Raw genomic sequence first — 18,406 nt, forward strand, 5'->3', positions numbered from 1 at the left:
CCTAGAGCCATAAAACAATACTCATGTTAAGCCTTTCATTATCAAGATCATTCACTTGAACCTCCTCTGGACCCTCTCCAATGCCTGCACATCCTTTCTCAATCCTGAGCCCTCTGTCCTTAGCTGGAGCAGGGCCAACTTTGAGGGTATTAGGCAGGATGTAGCTGGGGTCAACAGGGTAACTCCAAAGGCAAAGGAACACTTGGCAAGTGAGAAGCTTCTATATGAGTCTTATCAAAAGTCTTGAGGCAGCATGTTCATGTTAGAGAGAAAGATAGACATAACAAGTTCAGTGAGTGCTGGCAAGAGATGTCAGGTCTCTGGTCAGGAAAAGAAGGAAGCATTCATTGCCTTTAGGAAGCTGTATATGAATGAATATAAAAACCTTAAGGGCAGGTTTGAAAGGAAAATCAGGAAGGCAGAAAAAGGTTATGAGATGGATTTGACAGACATGATTAAAGATAATCCCAAGAGGTTCTTCAGTAATATTACAGTAAAAGGGTGACTAGGGAGAGATGAAACCAGTTCCTCTTAAAAACCATCAGTACCAACTATGGAGCCTCAGGAAATGGCTGATTTTTAATGTTTTATTTATTTATTATTTATTTGTGGAATGGGTGCCAAGGGAGTCTTTACCCGGAGTAAAATTGTAAAATTAGATAGATATATGGAAAAGAAAGGAGTGAAGGGTTATGAGCTGAGTGCGGGCCAGTGGGATTAGGTGAGTGTAAGCGTCAGCACGGACTGGAAGGGCCGAGATGGCCTGTTTCTATGTTGTAATTGTTATATGGTTATATGGAGTCTTGGTAGAGAGAATTTTTATATTATAGAAGTTTATATATTATTTTATATAGTTTATTATTTTATTTATTTATATCTCCTTAGTGTTTGCAAAGGAGATGGCAAAGAAGTGATAGTAATAAGTAATGAGGTCTTGGAACATATGCATACTACAAGGAAGTGAGGAAGTGGGTATTTGCAATCTTGAAGCATATTAAGGTGGGCAACTCTACATAGCCTGAACTAGTAAACCCCATGGGAGTATTTAATCATGAAGAAATTGCAGAGGCACTTGTAGAGGGCCACTGTTAGCCACTGGTGAAGTTCAAGTTCTATTCACTCAAACACATCTCTCCCATTTCCCGCACATCTGCCCTCACCCCATCCGCCCGCCGCCCCCCTCGGGATAGGGTTCCCCTTGTCCTCACCTACCACCCCACCAGCCTCCAGTTCCAACGTATAATTCTCCGTAATGGGATACCACTACCAAGCACAACTCCCCCCCCCCCCCCCATCCCTTCCCACCGATCTCCCTCCTGGCACTTATCCTTGTAGGCAGAACAAGTGCTGCACCTGCTCTTTCACTTCCTCCCTCACCACCATTCAGGGCCCCAGACAGTCCTTCCAGGTAAGGCGACACTTCACCTGTGAGTCGGCTGGTGTGGTATACTGCGTCCAGTGCTCCCAGTGTGGCCTTTTATATATTGGTGAGACCCGACGCAGACTGGGAGACCGTTTCGCGGGTTGGAGGCTACCCAGTCGGTATATAAGGTGTTTTTCCTCCAACCTGAGTTTGGATTCATTTTGACAGTAGAGGAGGCCATGGATAGACCGCTCGGTCTGCCAGAGAAAGCAGGATCTCCCAGTGGCCACACATTTTAATTCCACATCCCATTCCCATTCTGATATGTCTATCCACGGCCTCCTCTACTGTCAAAATGAATCCAAACTTAGGTTGGAGGAACAACACCTTACATACCGACTGGGTAGCCTCCAACCTGATGGTACGAACATTCACTTCTCTAATTTCCGTTAATGCCCCTCCTCCCCTTCTTAGCCCATCCCTGACATATTTAGTTGTTCGTTTTTTTCTCTCTCTGCCCATCACTCTGCCTGCTCTCCATCTCCCTCTGGTGCTCCCCCCCCTCCTTTCTTTCTCCCGAGGCCTCCCGTCCCATGATCCTTTCCCTTCTCCAGTTCTGTATCATTTTCACCAGTTGCCTTTCCAGCTCTTGGCTTCATCCCACCCCCTCCAGTCTTCTCCTATCATATCGCATTTTCCCCTCCCCCCCCCACTTTCAAATCTCTTACTATCTTTCCTTTCAGTTAGTCCTGATGAAGGGTCTCGGCCCGAAACATCGACAATGCTTCTTCTTATAGATGCTGCCTGGCCTGCTGTGTTCCACCAGCATTTTGTGTGTGTGTTTGAATTTCCAGCATCTGCAGATTTCCTCGTGTTTGCTCTTCAAGTTCTATTTATTGTAATTCAAGCATACCTAGGTATACCACCAATGAAACAATGTTCCTCTGGGCCAAGGTGGACAATACAGTACATAAAGCAATGTTACCACAAATAAATTAAGAAATAATAAGATGCATTTACAACACATGATATAAAGTATACAGAATAACACTACTGGCTAAGCAGTGGTGCCCTCCCACGCTCCCACAGGGCTTTGTACTCCCCAAGGCCTCTCAAGCCTCCTCAGCAACAGTGATGAATCAGCATACAATGAGGAGGTAGAGAGGTCCTGGTCCCTTCTGGCCATCTTCCTCAGGAATTGGGCCTCAATCACCTCGTTTAGTTTCCAATCATTCCCAGGTTCCACTAACTACAAACACCTGTTTACCATCAGCAAATGCAGTATAAAAGTCCTGTGACCACAACAAGGAGGTGCTAGTTTGTTGATTGAATCATGTACGAGTAACCTTGTTCCATGGTTTTTAGGACTATCAGTTCTAAGTTTAGCATAGTTCCTGAATTCTCTACTAAAACCAAGACTCCAGGTAAAGAGTTCCTTGGCACCCATTCCATGCTCACTATGACCGTAACGCCTCCCGACTCAGCCTCCGTGCCCGTGTTCAGCACTTGGGTTCGTTCCACCACCATGTCCTTGCAACAATTAAATGGTACGAGAACAACAGCCTGAGTCTCAACATGGACAAAACAAAAGAGAAAGGAGCAGCTCAACCACTCTCCATTGCACATTCTACATGGCCTATCAATGGCGTCAAGGGAGCTTTACCAAGAGGGGTTTCTTGCAGGTGGGCAGCAGTTATTTAAAAAGGGAGCTTCAAGAGCATTAGTCCATTGTACGTGGCCTATCAACGGCTATAACTGGAGCACCAGTTGTGAGTTAAATAGCAGGGAAGGTTCAGGCATAAAAGAGAGACACTGCCTAGCGGAGCTGTCATCAAAGGAGTGATCTGAGGCAGAGTGGTAGGGCTTTGGCTCATTCGGGCTTCGGCAATAACGGGTCGAGGTGTGGGAAGTTACCTGTGAGAAATAGAAAAAGGAAGTACGCCTGTGAGGCTGGTATTCTGTACTTGTGGGAAGTCCAGGAGTCTCCCAGCCTCCCGGACGGCGACATCTGTGTTAGATGTGTCGAGCTGCAGCTCCTTGGGGACCATGTTAGGGAACTGGAGATGCAGCTAGATAGCCTTCATCTGGTCAGGGAAAGTGAGGAGGTGATAGAGAGGAGCTATAGGCAAATAGTCACAAGGGGCCTCAGGAGACAGATAAGTAGGTAACAGGAGAGGGAAGGGCAAGATCAAAAACTAGAAAGTACCCCTGTGACTATCCCCCTTAACAATAAGTAATCCTGTTTGAATACTGTTGGGGATGGCGGCCTATCTGGGGAAAGCAACAGTGGCTGTGCCTCTGGCACAGAGTCTGGCCCTGTGGCTCAGAAGGGTAGGGAAAGGAAGAAGGCAGCAGTAATAGGGAACTCTATACTTACGGGATCAGACAGGTGATTCTGTGGATGTAGGAAAGAAACACGGATGGTAGTTTGCATCCCAGATGCCAGGGTCTGGGATATTTCTGATTGCGTCTACGATATCCTGAAGTGGGAAGAAGAACAGCCAGAGGTCGTGGTTCATATTGGTATCGACAACATAGGTAGGAAAAGGGAGGAGGTCCTGAAAACAGCTTACAGGGAATTAGGCAGGAAGTTGAGAAGCTGGACCTCAAAGGTAGTAATCTTGGGATTACTGCGTTTGCCACGTGACAGTGAGTGTAGTAATAGAGTGAGGTGGAGGATCAATGCTTGGCTGAGGGATTGGAGTGGGGGCAAGGATTCAGATTTCTGAATCATTGAGACCTCTTTTGAGGCAGGCATGACCTGTACAAAAAGGACGGGTTGCATCTGAATCCAAGGGGGACCAATATCCTGGCAGGGATGTTTGCTGAGGCTGTTGGAGAGAGTTTAAACTAGAATTGCTGCAGGGTGAGAACTGAACTGAAGAGACGGAGGCAATTGCTCACAGATAGAGGAAGCATGGAGACAATGTGAGAGGGAGGATAGGCAGGTGATATAGAAGGAATATGCTGAGATCAATGGTTTGAGATATGTCTATTTTAATGCAAGAAGCATCATAAACAAAGCGGATGAGCTTAGAGCATGGATCAGTACTTGGAGCTATGAAGTTGGGGCCATTACAGATAGTTGGATGGTTCAGGGGCAGGAATAGTTACTTAGAATGCCGGGCTTTAGATGTTTCAGAAAGGACAGGGAGTGAGGCAAAAGAGATGGGGACGTGGCACTGTTGATCAGAGATAGTGTCACAGCTGCAGAAAAGGAGGAAGTCATGGAGGGATTGTCTACTGAGTGTCTGTGGGTAGAAGTTAGAAACAGGAAGGGTCAATAACTATATTGGGTGTTTTTGATAGACCATCCAATAGGAACAGGGACATCGAGGAGCAGATAGGGAGACAGATTCTGGAAAGATGTAATAATAACAGGGTTGTTGTGGTGGGACATTTTAATTTCCCAAATATTGATTGGCATCTCCCTAGAATGAGGGGTTTTGATGGGGTGGAGTTTGCTAGGTGTGTTCAGGAAGGTTTATTGACACAACATGTAGATAAGCCTACAAGAGGAGAGGCTGTACTTGATCTGGTATTGGGAAATGAACCTGGTCAGGTGTCAGGTCTGTCCGTGGGAGAGCATTTTGGAGATAGTGATCACAATTCTATCTCCTTTACCATAGCATTGGAGAGGGATAGGAGCAGACAAGTTAGGAAAACATTTAATTGGAGTAAGGGGAAATATGAAGCTATAAGGCAGGAACTTGAAAGCATAAATTGGGAAGAGATGTTCTCAGGGAAATGTATGACAGAAATGTGGCAAATGTTTAGGGGATATTTGCATGGCATTCTGAATGGGTATGTCCCAATGAGACAAGGAAAGGATGGTAGGGTACAGGAACTGTGGTGTACAAAAATCTAGTTTTGAAAATCTAGTCAAGAAGAAAAGAAAAGCTTATGAAAGATTCAAAAAACGATGTAGTGATAGATATCTAGAAGATTATAAAGCTAGCAGGAAGGAGCTTAATGAAATTAGGAGAGACACAAGGGGCCATGAGAAGGCCTTGGCGAGCAGGATTAAGGAAAACTCCAAGGCATTCAATAAGTATGTGAAGAGCAAGAAGATAAGATGTGAGGGAATAGGATCAATCAAATGTGACAGTGGGAAAATGTGTATGGAAACAGGAGATAGCTGAGGGTCTTAATGAACACTTTGCTTCAGTATTCACTACAGAAAAGGATCGTGACAATTGTAGGGATGACTTACAGCGGATTGTAAAGCTTGAGTACGTTAAGAAGTTAAGAAACAGGATGTGCAGGAGCTTTTGGAAATCATCAAGTTGGATAAGTCTCTGGGACCAGATGAGACGTACCCCAGGCTACTGTGGGAGACGAGGAGATTGCTGAACCTCTGGCAATGATCTTTGCATCATTAATGGGGATGGGGAAGTTTCCGGAGGATTGGAGGGTTACAGATATTGTTCCATTATTCAAGAAAGGGAGTGGAGAAAGTCCAGGAAATTACAGACCAGTGAATCTTACTTCAGTGGTTGGCAAGTTGATGGAAAAAATCTTGAGAGGCAAGATTTATGAACATTTGGAGAGGCATAATATGATTAGAAATCGTTAACATGGCTTTGCCAAAGGCAGGTCATGCTTTACGAACCTGATTGAATTTTTTGAGGATGTGACTAAACACGTTGCTGAAGAAAGAACAGTAGATGTAGTGTAAATGGATTTCAGCAAGGCATTTGATAAGGTACCACATGCAAGGCTTATTGAGAAAGTAAGGAGGCAATGGATCCAAGGGGATCTTGCTTTGTAGATCCAGAATTGGCTTGCCCACAAAAGGCAAAGGATGGTTGTAGACGGGTCATATTCTCCATGGAGGTCGGGGACCAGTGGTGTGCCACAGGGATCTGTTTTGAGACCCTTTCTGTTAGTAATTTTTATAAATGATCTGGATGAGGAAGTGGAGGGATGGGTTTGTAAATTTGTCAAAACACTTGGCAGTTTGGAGGATCAGAGGACTCTTAGGTACTGAGTCCATAGGACGCTCAAAGCTGCTGTACAGGTTGACTCTTTGGTTCAGAAGGCATATGGTTCAATTGCTAGGTATTAATATCAAAGTAGTAAAATGGATTCAACAGTGGCTGGATGGAAGATGCCAGAGAGTAGTGGTGGATAACTGTTTGTCAGGTTGGAGGCCGGTGACTAGTGGTGTGCATCAGGGATCTGTACTGGGTCCAATGTTGTTTGTCATATACATTAATGATCTGGATGATGGGGTAATAAATTGGATTAGTAAGTATGCAGATGATACTAAGGTAGGTGGCATTGTGGATAATGAAGTAGGTTTTCAAAGCTTGCTGAGAGATTTAGGCCAGTTAGAAGAGTGGGCTGAATGATGGCAGATGAAGTTTAATGCTGATAAGTGTGAGGTGCTACATTTTGGTAGGACTAATCAAAATAGGACATACATGGTAAATGGTAGGGCTTTGAAGAATGCAGTAGAACAGAGCGATCTAGGAATAATGGTGCATAGTTCCCTGAAGGTGGAATCTCATGTGGATAGGGTGATGAAGAAAGCTTTTGGTATGTTGGCATTGAGTAAATCAGAGAATTGAGTATGGGAGTTGGGATGTAATGTTAAAATTGTACAAGGCATTGGTGAGGCCAAATTTGGAGTATTGTGTACAGTTCTGGTCACCGAATTATAGGAAAGATGTCAACAAAATAGAGAGAGTACAGAGGAGATTTACTAGAATGTTACCTGGGTTTCAGCACCTAAATTACAGAGAAAAGTTGAACAAGTTAGGTCTTTATTTTTGGAGCATAGAAGGTTGAGGGGGAACTTGATAGAGGTATTTAAAATTATGGGGGGGTAGATAGTTGACGTGGATAGGCTTTTTCCATTGAGAGTAGGGGAGATTCAAATAAGAGGACATGAGTTGAGAGTTATGGGGCAAAAGTTTAGGGGTAACACGAGGGAGAACTTCTTTACTCAGAGAGTGGTAGCTGTGTGGAATGAGCTTCCAATAGAAGTGGTAGAGGCAGGTTCGATATTGTCATTAAAAAAAACATTGGATAGGTATATGGACAGGAAAGGAATGGAGGGTTATGGGCTGAGTGCAGGTCGGTGGGACTTGATGCGAGTAAGCGTTCGGCACGGATTAGAAGGGCCGAGATGGCTTGTTTCTATGCTGTAATTGTTATATGGTTATATGGTAATGTAGCTATATAGGACCCTGTTCAGACCCCACTTGGAGTACTGTGCTCAGTTCTGGTCACCTCACTACAGGAAGGATGTGGAAAGTATAGAAAGAGTGTAGAGGAGATTTACAAGGATGTTGCCTGGATTAGAGAACATGCCTTATGAGAATGGGTTGAGTGAACTCAGCCTTTTCTCCTTGAAATGACGGAGGATGAGAGGTGACCTGATATAAGTGTATAAGATGATGAGAGGCTTTGATCATGTGGATAGTCAGATTCTTTTTCCAGGGCTGAAATGGCTAACATGAGGGGGCACAGTTTTAAGGTTCTCGTAGGCAGGTACAGAGGAGATGTCAGGGGTAAGTTTTTCTTAATGCAGAGAGTGGTGAGTGCATGGAATAGGCTGCCGGCAACAGTGGTGGAGGCGGATATGATGGGGTCTTTTAAGACTCCTGGATAGGAGCTTCGAAAAACACTATACTTTCTAAAGTATAGTGGCATGCAAAAGTTTGGGCACCCCTGTCAAAATTTCTGTTACTGTGAATAGCTTGGTGAGTAAAATATGACCTGATTTCTAAAAGATGTAAAGTTAAAGTTGACATTCCTTTAATATTTCAAGCAAGATTACTTTTTTATTTCCATCTTCTACAGTTTCAAAGTAACAAAAACGGAAAAGGGCCCAAAGCAAAAGTTTGGGCACCCTTCATGGTTGATACTTAGTAACACCTCCTTTGGCAAGTATCACAGCTTGTAAACACTTTCTGTAGCCAGCTAAGAGCCTTTCAATTCTTGTTTGGGGGATTTTTACCCATTCTTCCTTTCAAAAGGCTTCAAGTTCTGTGAGATTCTTGGGCCGTCTTGCATGCACTGCTCTTTTGAGGTCTATCCACATATTTTTGATGATGTTTAGGTCAGGGGACTGTGAGGGCCTTGGCAAAGCCTTCAGCTTGCGCCTCTTGAGGTAGTCCATTATGGATTTTGAGGTGTGTTTAGGATCATTATCCTGTTGTAAAAGCCTCTTTTCATCTTCAGCTTTTTTACAGACGGTGTGATGTTTGCTTCCAGAATTTGCTGGTATTTAGTTGAAATCATTCTTCCCTCTACCAGTGAAATGTTCCCTGTGCCACTTGCTGCAACACAAGCCCAAAGCATGATAATCCGCCCGGTGCTTAACAGTTGGAGAGGTGTTCTTTTCATGAAATTCTGCATCCTTTTTTCTCCAAACATACCTTTGCTCATTGCGGACAAATTTCAGCATAAGAAGTTTGCAAAGGAACATCTAAACAAGCCTGATGCATTTTGGAAACAAGTTCTGTGGACTGATGAAGTTAAAGTAGAACTTTTTGGCTGCATGTACTGACCATGCAGGGTGCCTTTTGATCTGGGCCCTTTACCTTTTTTGTTATTTTGAAGCTGTAAAAGATGGGAAGAAAAAGTAATCTTGCTTAAAATATTAAAGAAATGTGTCATCTTTAACTTTATGCTGCTTGGAAATCAGGTCATCTTTTACTCGCTTAGCTATTCACAGTAACAGAAATTTTGACCGGGGTGCCCAAACTTTTGCATGCCACTGTAAGTAAATGTTTGGCACAGCATTGTGGGCCAAAGGGCCTTTACTTTGCTGTAGTTTTTCTATGTTTCTATGGTTTAATGGCTTTGGTGGAGAGAGTGAAAGAGCACGAAGTTTCTTGGTGTGCATATAACCACAATCTAACCTGAACCCACAACTTCATCTTATTAGTCAAGAAAGCATGGCAGCATCTAGACTTTCTGAGGAAATTGAAATGTGTAAAGCTCCCAGGTTCCATTCTAACAGCTTTCTACAGGAACACCATCGAGAGTGTCCTGTCTGGCTGCACCATTGTATAGTACGGAAGCAGCAAGGTATCAGACCGGAAAACTCTACAGAAGGTGGTAAAACCCACCAAGAGGATCACTGTTGTATCTCTTCCATCTATGTGTGACATTTACTAAGAGCGTTTTATGCAAAGGATCCAGAGCATTGTTGAGGATGTTTATCACCCATCCTTTTGACCCACTATGGTCAGAAAGGAAGTACAGGAGCATCAGGCCTAGGACTAACAGACTGGGTAACAGCACCTTCCCTCAAGCTGTGAGACTAATGAATACCCTGCCACCACCAAGGATTTTCACTTGGATTGTGCTGAGCATTTCATCTGCATTTTGAAATGTATTTTATTAACTTCTTTGTAGTAATATTTTGTTTGATGTGCTGCATGTGGTATATGTACTGTGGGTTCACCGTGATCTGGAGGAATGTTATTTCATTGAGTTCTGTATATGTACAGTCAGGTAACAATAAACTTGAAAATGATGAAGATAGCATGGTGGGTAATATCTGTATGGACTTTAGCAAGGCTTTTGATGACATCCTTGCAGGCTGCTCTGGAAGATTAGGTTGCATGGGATTCAGAGGAGTTAGCAAGGTGGACTCAGAACTGGCTTGAAGATAGGAAGGAGAGGATGATAGTTAAAAGTAGATTCCCTGACTGGAGTCCTTTGAGTAGTTGGGTGCCCCAGAGGTTAGTGTTGGGACCTCTCTTTTTCCTTGTTTATGTAAGCAATTTGAAGGTGTATAGACATAGCATGATTAGCTAGTTTGCTGATTATAGTAAATTAGAGGGTCTTGTTGATAGTGAAGGAGACAATAATGAATTTTCAAAGAGATCTTGATCTGCTTGGGAGATGAGCTGAGGAATTCAAATGGATTTCAACTTGGTATAAAATGAAGCATTTTGGACTTTCAAACCAGGTTAGGATTTACACAGTGAATGATAGGGAACTCTTGAGTTTTGTGGAAGAGAGGGATTTGGGAGTACAAGGGCACAGTTCACTGGAAACAACTGTAAAAGTAGACAGGGCCGTGAAGTAGGCATTTAGCATTCTGGCCTTCATCAGTAAGGGTATTGAGTTTGCAAATTCTGTTGCAGTTGTATAAGTCATTGGTGAGGCTGCTCTTGGGGTGTATTGTGTGCAGTTTTGGTCATCCTGTTAGAGGAAAGACAATGTTAAGCTGGAGAGGATTCAAAAGAAAACTTTGAAGATTTTGCCTGGACTAGAGTGCCTGACTTACAGGGAGCGGTTGGCCACACAGTTTCTTTATTCCCTGGAGTGCAGAAGAATGAGGGGTGACTTCATTGAAGTTTATAAAATCATGAGGAGTATTGGTAAGATGGATAGTGCTAGGGAGTCCAAAACTAGAGAGCACAGATAAGAGGGAAGAGATGTAAGAGGTAACTTGTTTACACAGAATAGTGATTACCTGGAACGAGATGCCAGCGAAAGTGGTCGAGATGGGTACTGTTGCAACATTTAAGAGACATTTGGGCACATAAATGCAAGGGAAGTGCTTGGAGGGTTATGGCCGAGTGTGAGCAGCTGGGGCTAGCAGGGAGGATGGCGTGGTCAGCATGGACCACATGGTTGAAGCATCTGTTTCTATGTTGTATGACTCTGACTCAAATAATTGAAAACTATTATATGCAAAATGGACCCAAAACAGTGAGTTAAAACCAGAATTCCTGTATTTCAGTGGTTTATAAATCATCTGAATATAATGATTATGACTTTTTTTTCCCATCTTCCTAATGGTGTTTTTGGATTGTGCCATGGAACACTGAAAATGCAGTCAAAACACTGTGTTAAAATCACAGAAAATGTCAATTTCCAATTTTCATTTTTGGATTTTATGCTAAGAAAATTATCTTTCTTTCTACAGCATTTGCACCAATACCTTTTGGAGGGATTTACTTGCCCCTGGAAGTACCTCCTAACAGATGTCATTGTTCACCTTTAGTCTTAGCCTATGATCAGGCCCACTTCTCTGCACTGGTGTCTATGGAACAGAATGATCAACAAAGGGAACAAGGTATGCATGCTGGTTTTGCTAATACAGATATAACCCAACTGACCAACGTTAAAGGGCACTTTCACAAAGGAAGATCTGATTTGTTATTTGACCATTTAAGCATTCTTTCTGCTTGCAAAATAATATTCAATTTGGCGACATAGACCAGGGAAGTTCTTAGTTCAACAAATGTAGACACTAATTCTGTTGGCGCCCAAACCAAATGATACCAGTTAGACAATATTATAGCAAATATGTAAGGAATATATAACCAGTCGGTCATTGAACTGCTTGCGTTTCATCTTTCATATATAGCTCATATTTTACTTCAATCCACTTTTCTGCACTAATCCCGTGTCCTTTGATTCCTTTAATATTCTAAAACTTTTTGATCTGTGTCTTCAATGTACATTGCCACAAAATCTCCACAGTCCTATTGAGTAGATAATTCCAAAGTGTGTCTACCTTCTGGAAGAAGAAATGCTCTCTTACCTCTGTGTTGAGTAACTGGACCCTCAGTTTAAGACTGTAACCACTGGTTTTCAACACCTCAGCAAGGGAAAAGTCATCTGTACATCTCTTGTGAACCAATTATGAACATTGTGTATTTCACTCACTAGGGATGCTTCTTAATCTTATACCCCAAGGAACTTAAACCTATCTGTTTAATCTCTTAAAGGACAAATCTCTCATTTTAGAACATCACTTCACTAAGACCCTGTATAATTGTGAATCTTTATTTAAGAATACATGTGGGGGAGAAAAGTCAGCTCATGAGTTTGCTTTCCTGGTGCACATTCATTTGGAGTTGCTGAGAGAGAAAGCGTTCTTATATCTACACAATGCTTGAGAATTTAAACCACTGTGGGCACATTGCTCTCCGAAGCTGGGGGTGAGAACTACAGTATACAGGAGTGTGGTTGGAGTGGAAAACATGTTTAAACATCAAGCAAGTCTCAGGTAGATTAGTGCATTTTAGTTCTATACAGGAAGCTTATTATTTGGAATAACATACTGCAATGATTTTGTTAGTAATGGAAACTGAACTGCTGTAGCTGAAACTTTCTGTGGCAATCCCTGAATATGTGCTACTGTCCTTAAATGCAAGGCAAGACATGCCAAGAAATGGCAGAGTATGGAACAATTCATGGAGAGTAGCCTCTCAATTTTCACTATTGAGGTGCTGATGGATCTATTGAACATAACACCATGTTGACAGGTACAAAAGCTGGATGATCTCAGCAGGTCAGGCAGCATCCGTGGAAATGAGCAGTCAACATTTAGGGTCCGAGACTCTTCGTCAGGACTGAAGAAAGAGGGGGCAGGGGCCCTATAAAGAAGGTGGGGGGAGGGTGGAAGGTGCCAGATGAAAAACCAATCAGAGGAAAGATCGAGGGGAAGGGAAGCAGGCAGGGGATAGGCAGGAGAAGTGAAGGAGGAATGGAAGGGGAAAGCACTATGGGTAGTAGAAGAAGACAGAATCATGAGAGAGGTGATAGGCAGCTAGAAGAGGAGGCACAGTGAAAGTGGGATGGTGGAAGGGAGAGGGAGGGAATTACCGGAAGTTGGAGAATTCGATGTTCATACCAAGGGGCTGGGGATGACCCGGACGGTATATGAGGTGTTAGTCCTCCAACCTGAGTTTGGCCTCATCGTGGCAGTAGAGGAGGCCATATATATCTGAATGGGAATGTGAAGCAGAGTTGAAGTGGGTGGCAACCGGGAGATCCTGTCTGTTGTGGAGGACGGAGTGGAGGTGCTCGACGAAGTGGTCCCCCAATCTGCGTCAGGTCTCACCAATGCAGAGGAGGCCGCACCAGGACCACCAGATGCAATAGATGACCCCAACAGACTCACAAGTGAAGTGTTACCTCACCTGGAAGGACTGTTTGAGGCCCTGAATGGTGGTGTAGGGACAGGTGTAGCACTTGCGCTTGCAGGGATTAAGTACCAGGTGGGATATCTGTGGGGAGGGACGTGTGGACCAGGCAGATGCGGAGGGAACGATCCTTGTGAAAAGCAGAGAGGGGTAGAGAGGGAAACGTGCTTAGTGATATATAACTGTATATATAGTCATATATAGCTTTTGTTTAATGTTGTCTAAAATAAAGCAGTCAGTTAGCATTATTCCATAGCATGAATGCCTGCTAACATGATATTTTTGAAAATCACTGATTCAGGTGGTCTGGAATGAGAGATGTCACTAAGCACATCTTTCCCTCTGTACCCCTCTCTGCTTTTCGCAGGGATTGTTCCCTCCGCGATTGCCTGGTCCACACATCCCTCCCCACTGCTCTCCCACCTGCAAGCATAAGTGCTACACCCATCCCTACACCTCCTCTCTTACCACCATCAGGGCCCCAAACAGTCCTTCCAGTTGGGGCAACACTTCACTTGTGAGTCTATTGGGGTCATCTATTGCATCCGGTGCTCCCGGTGCAGCCTCCTCTACATCAGCGAGACCCGACACAGATTGAGGGACCGCTTCGTCGAGCACCTCTGCTCCGTCCGCCACAACAGACAGGACCTCCCGGATAGGATCAACTCTGCTTCACATTCCCATTTGGATATACGTGTCATGATGAGGCCAAACTCAGGTTGGAGGACTAACACCTCATACACCATCTGGGTCGTCTCCAGCCCCTTGGTATGAACATCGAATTCTCCAACTTCTGGTAATTCCCTCCCTCGCCCTTCCACCATCACACTTTCACTGTGCCTCCTCTTCTAGCTGCCTATCACCTCTCTCATGATTCTGTCTTCTTCTACTACCCATAGTGCTTTCCCCTTACATTCTTTCTTCACCTTTCCTGCCTATCCCCTCCCCTTGATCTTTCCTCTAATTGGTTTTTCACCTGGCACCTTCCACCCTCCCTCCACCTTCTTAATAGGGCCCCTGCCCCCTCCTTCTTCAGTCCTGACGAAGGGTCTTGGCCCGAAATGTTGACTGCTCGTCTCCACGGATGCTGTCCGACCTGCTGAGTTTATCCAGCTTTTGTACGTGTTGATTTGACCACAGCCATCTGCAGTGTACTTTGTGATAACACCATGTTGTTTGCCTTCATTTCCAGCAGTCCCTGTTTGCTTTTTTATGTAGTTTCCATTTATCTGCTACATTCCAGACCACATAATCTTGTCTTATTGCTATAATTATTTTCTTGTGTTTTTCTTGTCATATATAGCTTTTGTTTAATGTTGTCTAAAATGACGCAGTCAGCATTATTCCATAACATGAATGCCTGCTAACATATTTTTGAAAGTCATTGAATCAGGTGATCTGGAATGAGAGATAATATTTGTAAAAATTATGGTTTTAATCGTTGCCACAGTGAAGTTTAAGAGCTGTAATTGAATGAACAACTAGAATATTTTGCATTCTAGCAAACAAAAATGATGTAAATGTCAGTGTAATGTTGAGCTGAATTAGGAGGACCAGGTATGGACACACATCAGCTATGAAAATAGGCAAGGAAATGTATTTATTTAAAATTATTTAGAATAGGCCCTTCCAGCCCTTCAAGCCACACTGCTCACCAACTCTTCGATTTAATCCTTGCCTAATCTAATCAGTATGTCTTTGAACTGTGAGAGGAAACTGGAGAACCCCGAAGAATCCCACGCACACAACGGAAGGAAGGTATAAACTTGCTTACAGAGGTTGCCGGAATTGAACTCCGAGCTCCAGTGCCCTCAGCTGGAATAGTGTTGCACTAACCACTGTGCTACTGTGGTGCTGTGGGTGGGGATTATAAGTAGTGTTGGCAGAGCACACGGAAATGACAATGATCAGTTCTACAGAGAAGATCCAGACACACAGATCTGGGTCAAGAGGCTCTTGGAATCAAACCCAGACCTTGTAGAAGCCCAAGTGTGTTTAAGGTGTAGTTTTGTCACTTTGCTGTCTTTTCACAGCTAATCATAAGAGCATAAAATATAGGAGCAGAATTAATCTGCTCCACCATTCCATCATGGCTGATCCTTTTTTTCCCTCTCCTCAGCGTAACTCCCTAGCCTTCTTCCTGTAACCCTGATGCTATGACCAATCAAAAACCTATCAAGTGCTGCCTTAAATACGCCCAACAACCTGGCCTCCACAGCTGCCTGTGGTAATAAATTCCACAAGTCCACCAGCTCTGGCTAAAGAAATTTCTCCACATCTATGTTTTAAAAGGATCCCCCCATCCTAAAGTTGTGCCCTCTTGTCCTATACTCCGCCACCATGGGAAACATCCTTTCCACATCTACTCTAGGCCTTACAACATTTGAAAAATTTCAGTGAGTCGTCTTCCCACCGCCCCCCCCCCCCACCCCCGCCAACCTTCAAAATTCCAGCAAGTACAGACCCAGACCCAGAGCAATTAAATGTTCCTTTTATTCCCGGAATCATCCTTGTGAACCTCCTGTGAATCCTCTCCAATGCCAGCACATCTTTTCTTAGATGAGGAGCCCAAAACTATTCACAATACTCATGGTGAGGCCTCACCAGCACCTTATAAAGCTTCAGCATAGCATCCCTGTTCTTGTATTCTCAACCTCTTGAAGTGCATGCATTGCATTTGCCTTCCTCACCATCGACTCTATCTGTAAGTTAACCTTTTGGGTATTTTGCACAAGGTTTCCCAAACCTCTTTGCATCTCAGAGTTTTTGGATTTCCTGCCCATTTGGAAAATAGTATGTACATTTATTTCTTCTACCAAAGTGTGTGACCATTTTCCAATATTGTATTTCTCTTGCCGCTTTCTTGCCTATTCTCCTAATCTAAGTCCTTCTGCAGCCTACCTATTTCCCCATCACTACCTGCCACTCCACCAGTCTTCTTATCATCTACAAACTGCATAATGCATGGCTATTTACAGTATTTCAGTAAATTGTTTTGTTTGATAGCTTACTCTAGCTGATCAGATTCTTTGGTGGAGGTAAATGAATGCAAGTCATATCATGACTGGTGAACAATGCGGGTAGAAATGGTCTGTCAAATATCAGTTGATGAATAAAGACTTAATTATGAATTACAGTGTCCACTGGAAATTTTACTGTAATAAGTTTTGTGTTATAACAAAGTATTTGTTATTATAAGTCTGGAAAATCTACACCAATGAGAATTTTGGTGGAGCTCCACATTACGTACTCGTCATTGCATAGTCAGCAGCAGATGTCAGAGCAACACACAAAATGCTGGAGGAATTCAGCAGGCCAGGCAACATCTATGGGAGAAAGTACAGCTGACGTTTTAGCAACCTAAAACGTCGACTGTACTCCTTTCCTAGATACTGCCTTGCCTGCTGAGTTCCTCTAGCAGTTTGTGTGTGTTGCTTGGATTTCCAGCATCTGCAGATTTGTTTGTGAGGAGATGTCAGAGCATCAGCTCAGCCCATTCATCATTTTACAATGATTTAGGTGTTATTGCCATCTGCTGGTGTACTTTATGTAACATTTAAGTTTTGTTTTGCATGTTAGAAAATCTGATATTTTATTGAACAGTTTGCCATCATTTGTTCAAAGACAATAAAATTAGCAGTCTCTGCATTTCAATTTCTAAATTATTCACATTAGTTGGTGTGGGGTTTCCAAATATCCAAGACTATTTCTTTCTGCATAAAGCTACTTTGACATTTCTGTCAACTACAACATGATTCCACCACATTTTCCTCTGTCCACCCTTCCCTGCTCTCTCCAGGGAGCACTTTTTCCATGACTTCCTTCCCACTCATCTCAACTTCTCCCTTCCCCATAAACACAAGAGATTCTGCAGATCACAAACAAGAGAAAGTCTGCAGATACTGTAAATCAAAGTAATACACACAAAATGCTGGAGGACCTCATCAGGCCAAACAGCACCTATGAAAAAGAGTAAACAGTAGACATTTCGGGCAGAGACCCTTCATCAGGACTGGAAAAAAGAGATCAGGTCAGAGTAAGAAGGTGGGATAAGGAGAAGAAGAAGTACAAGGTAGTATGTGATAGGTAAAACTGGGAGAGGGGGATGGGGTGAGGTAAAGAGCTAGGAAGTCGATTGGTGAAAGAGAGAAATAAAAGGGCTGGAGGAGGGGGAATTTGGAGTGGGCAGAAGACCATGGAAGATAGGGAAAGGGGAAGAATACCAGAGGGAGGTGAGAGGGTGAGAGAGGGAATGAGGAATGGTGAAGGGGAAGGAACTACTGGAAGTTCAAGCCATCAGGTTGGAGGCTACCCAGAATATAAGGTGTTGCTGCTTCAACCTGAGTGTGGCCTCATGAAAGATGAAATAAGAAAGTAAGCTAGCCAATAATATTAAAGAGGACATTGAAAGTTTCTACAGATGCATGAAGTGTAAAGGAGAGGTGAGAGTAGATATTGGACCATTCGAAAATTATGCTGGAGAAGTAGTAATGGTGGATAACAAAATAGCAGACAGACTGAATAAGTACTTTGCATCAGTCATCACTGCGGAAGACACTAGCAGTATGGTGGAAATTCCAAGGTCAGGGGGCATGAAGTGTGTGAAGTTACCATTACTAGAGTGAAGGCACATGAGAAACTGAAAGGTCTGAAGGTAGATAAATCACCTGGACCAGATGTGTACACCTCAAGGTTATGAAAGGGGTGGCTGAAGAGATCGTGGAGGCATTGGTAATGATCTTTCAAGAATCACTATATTCTGGAATGGTTCTGGAAGATGTGAAAATTGCAGTTGTAATGCCACTCATCAAGAAGGGAGAGAGGCATAAGAGAAAGGAAGCTATAGACCAGTCAGTCTGATCTCAGTGGTTGGGATGATGTTGGAGTCGATAAGGATGAGGTCTCGTGGTACTTGGAGGCACATGACAATAAAAGCCATAGTCAGCATGGTTTCCTCAAGGGAAAATCTTGACAGATGTCTTGAAATTCTTTGAAGAAGTTACAAGCAGGATAGACAAAGGAGAATCAGTGGATCTTGTGTATTTGGATTTTCAGAAGACCTTTGACTAGGTGCCACACATGAAGCTACTCAATGAGCTGTTACAGGAAATATTGTAGCAGGTATAAAGCAGTGGCT

The 18,406-nt window shown here is 43.4% G+C and overlaps 1 protein-coding gene across 2 annotated transcripts in view; it reads left to right on the forward strand.

The window, feature by feature from the left end:
* otud7a (OTU deubiquitinase 7A) overlaps window positions 1–18,406 on the forward strand; it is a 290,260-nt gene that overhangs the window by 235,752 nt on the left and 36,102 nt on the right. For both annotated transcript variants that reach the window (XM_059945829.1, XM_059945827.1), the window contains one exon: window positions 11,262–11,411. In XM_059945829.1, the coding sequence (XP_059801812.1) occupies window positions 11,262–11,411 (150 nt within the window). The remainder of the gene's footprint in view (window positions 1–11,261; window positions 11,412–18,406) is intronic.

The sequence above is a fragment of the Hypanus sabinus genome, chromosome 21 (genome assembly GCF_030144855.1).
Source record: "Hypanus sabinus isolate sHypSab1 chromosome 21, sHypSab1.hap1, whole genome shotgun sequence".
In the NCBI taxonomy this organism is placed as follows: domain Eukaryota; kingdom Metazoa; phylum Chordata; class Chondrichthyes; order Myliobatiformes; family Dasyatidae; genus Hypanus; species Hypanus sabinus.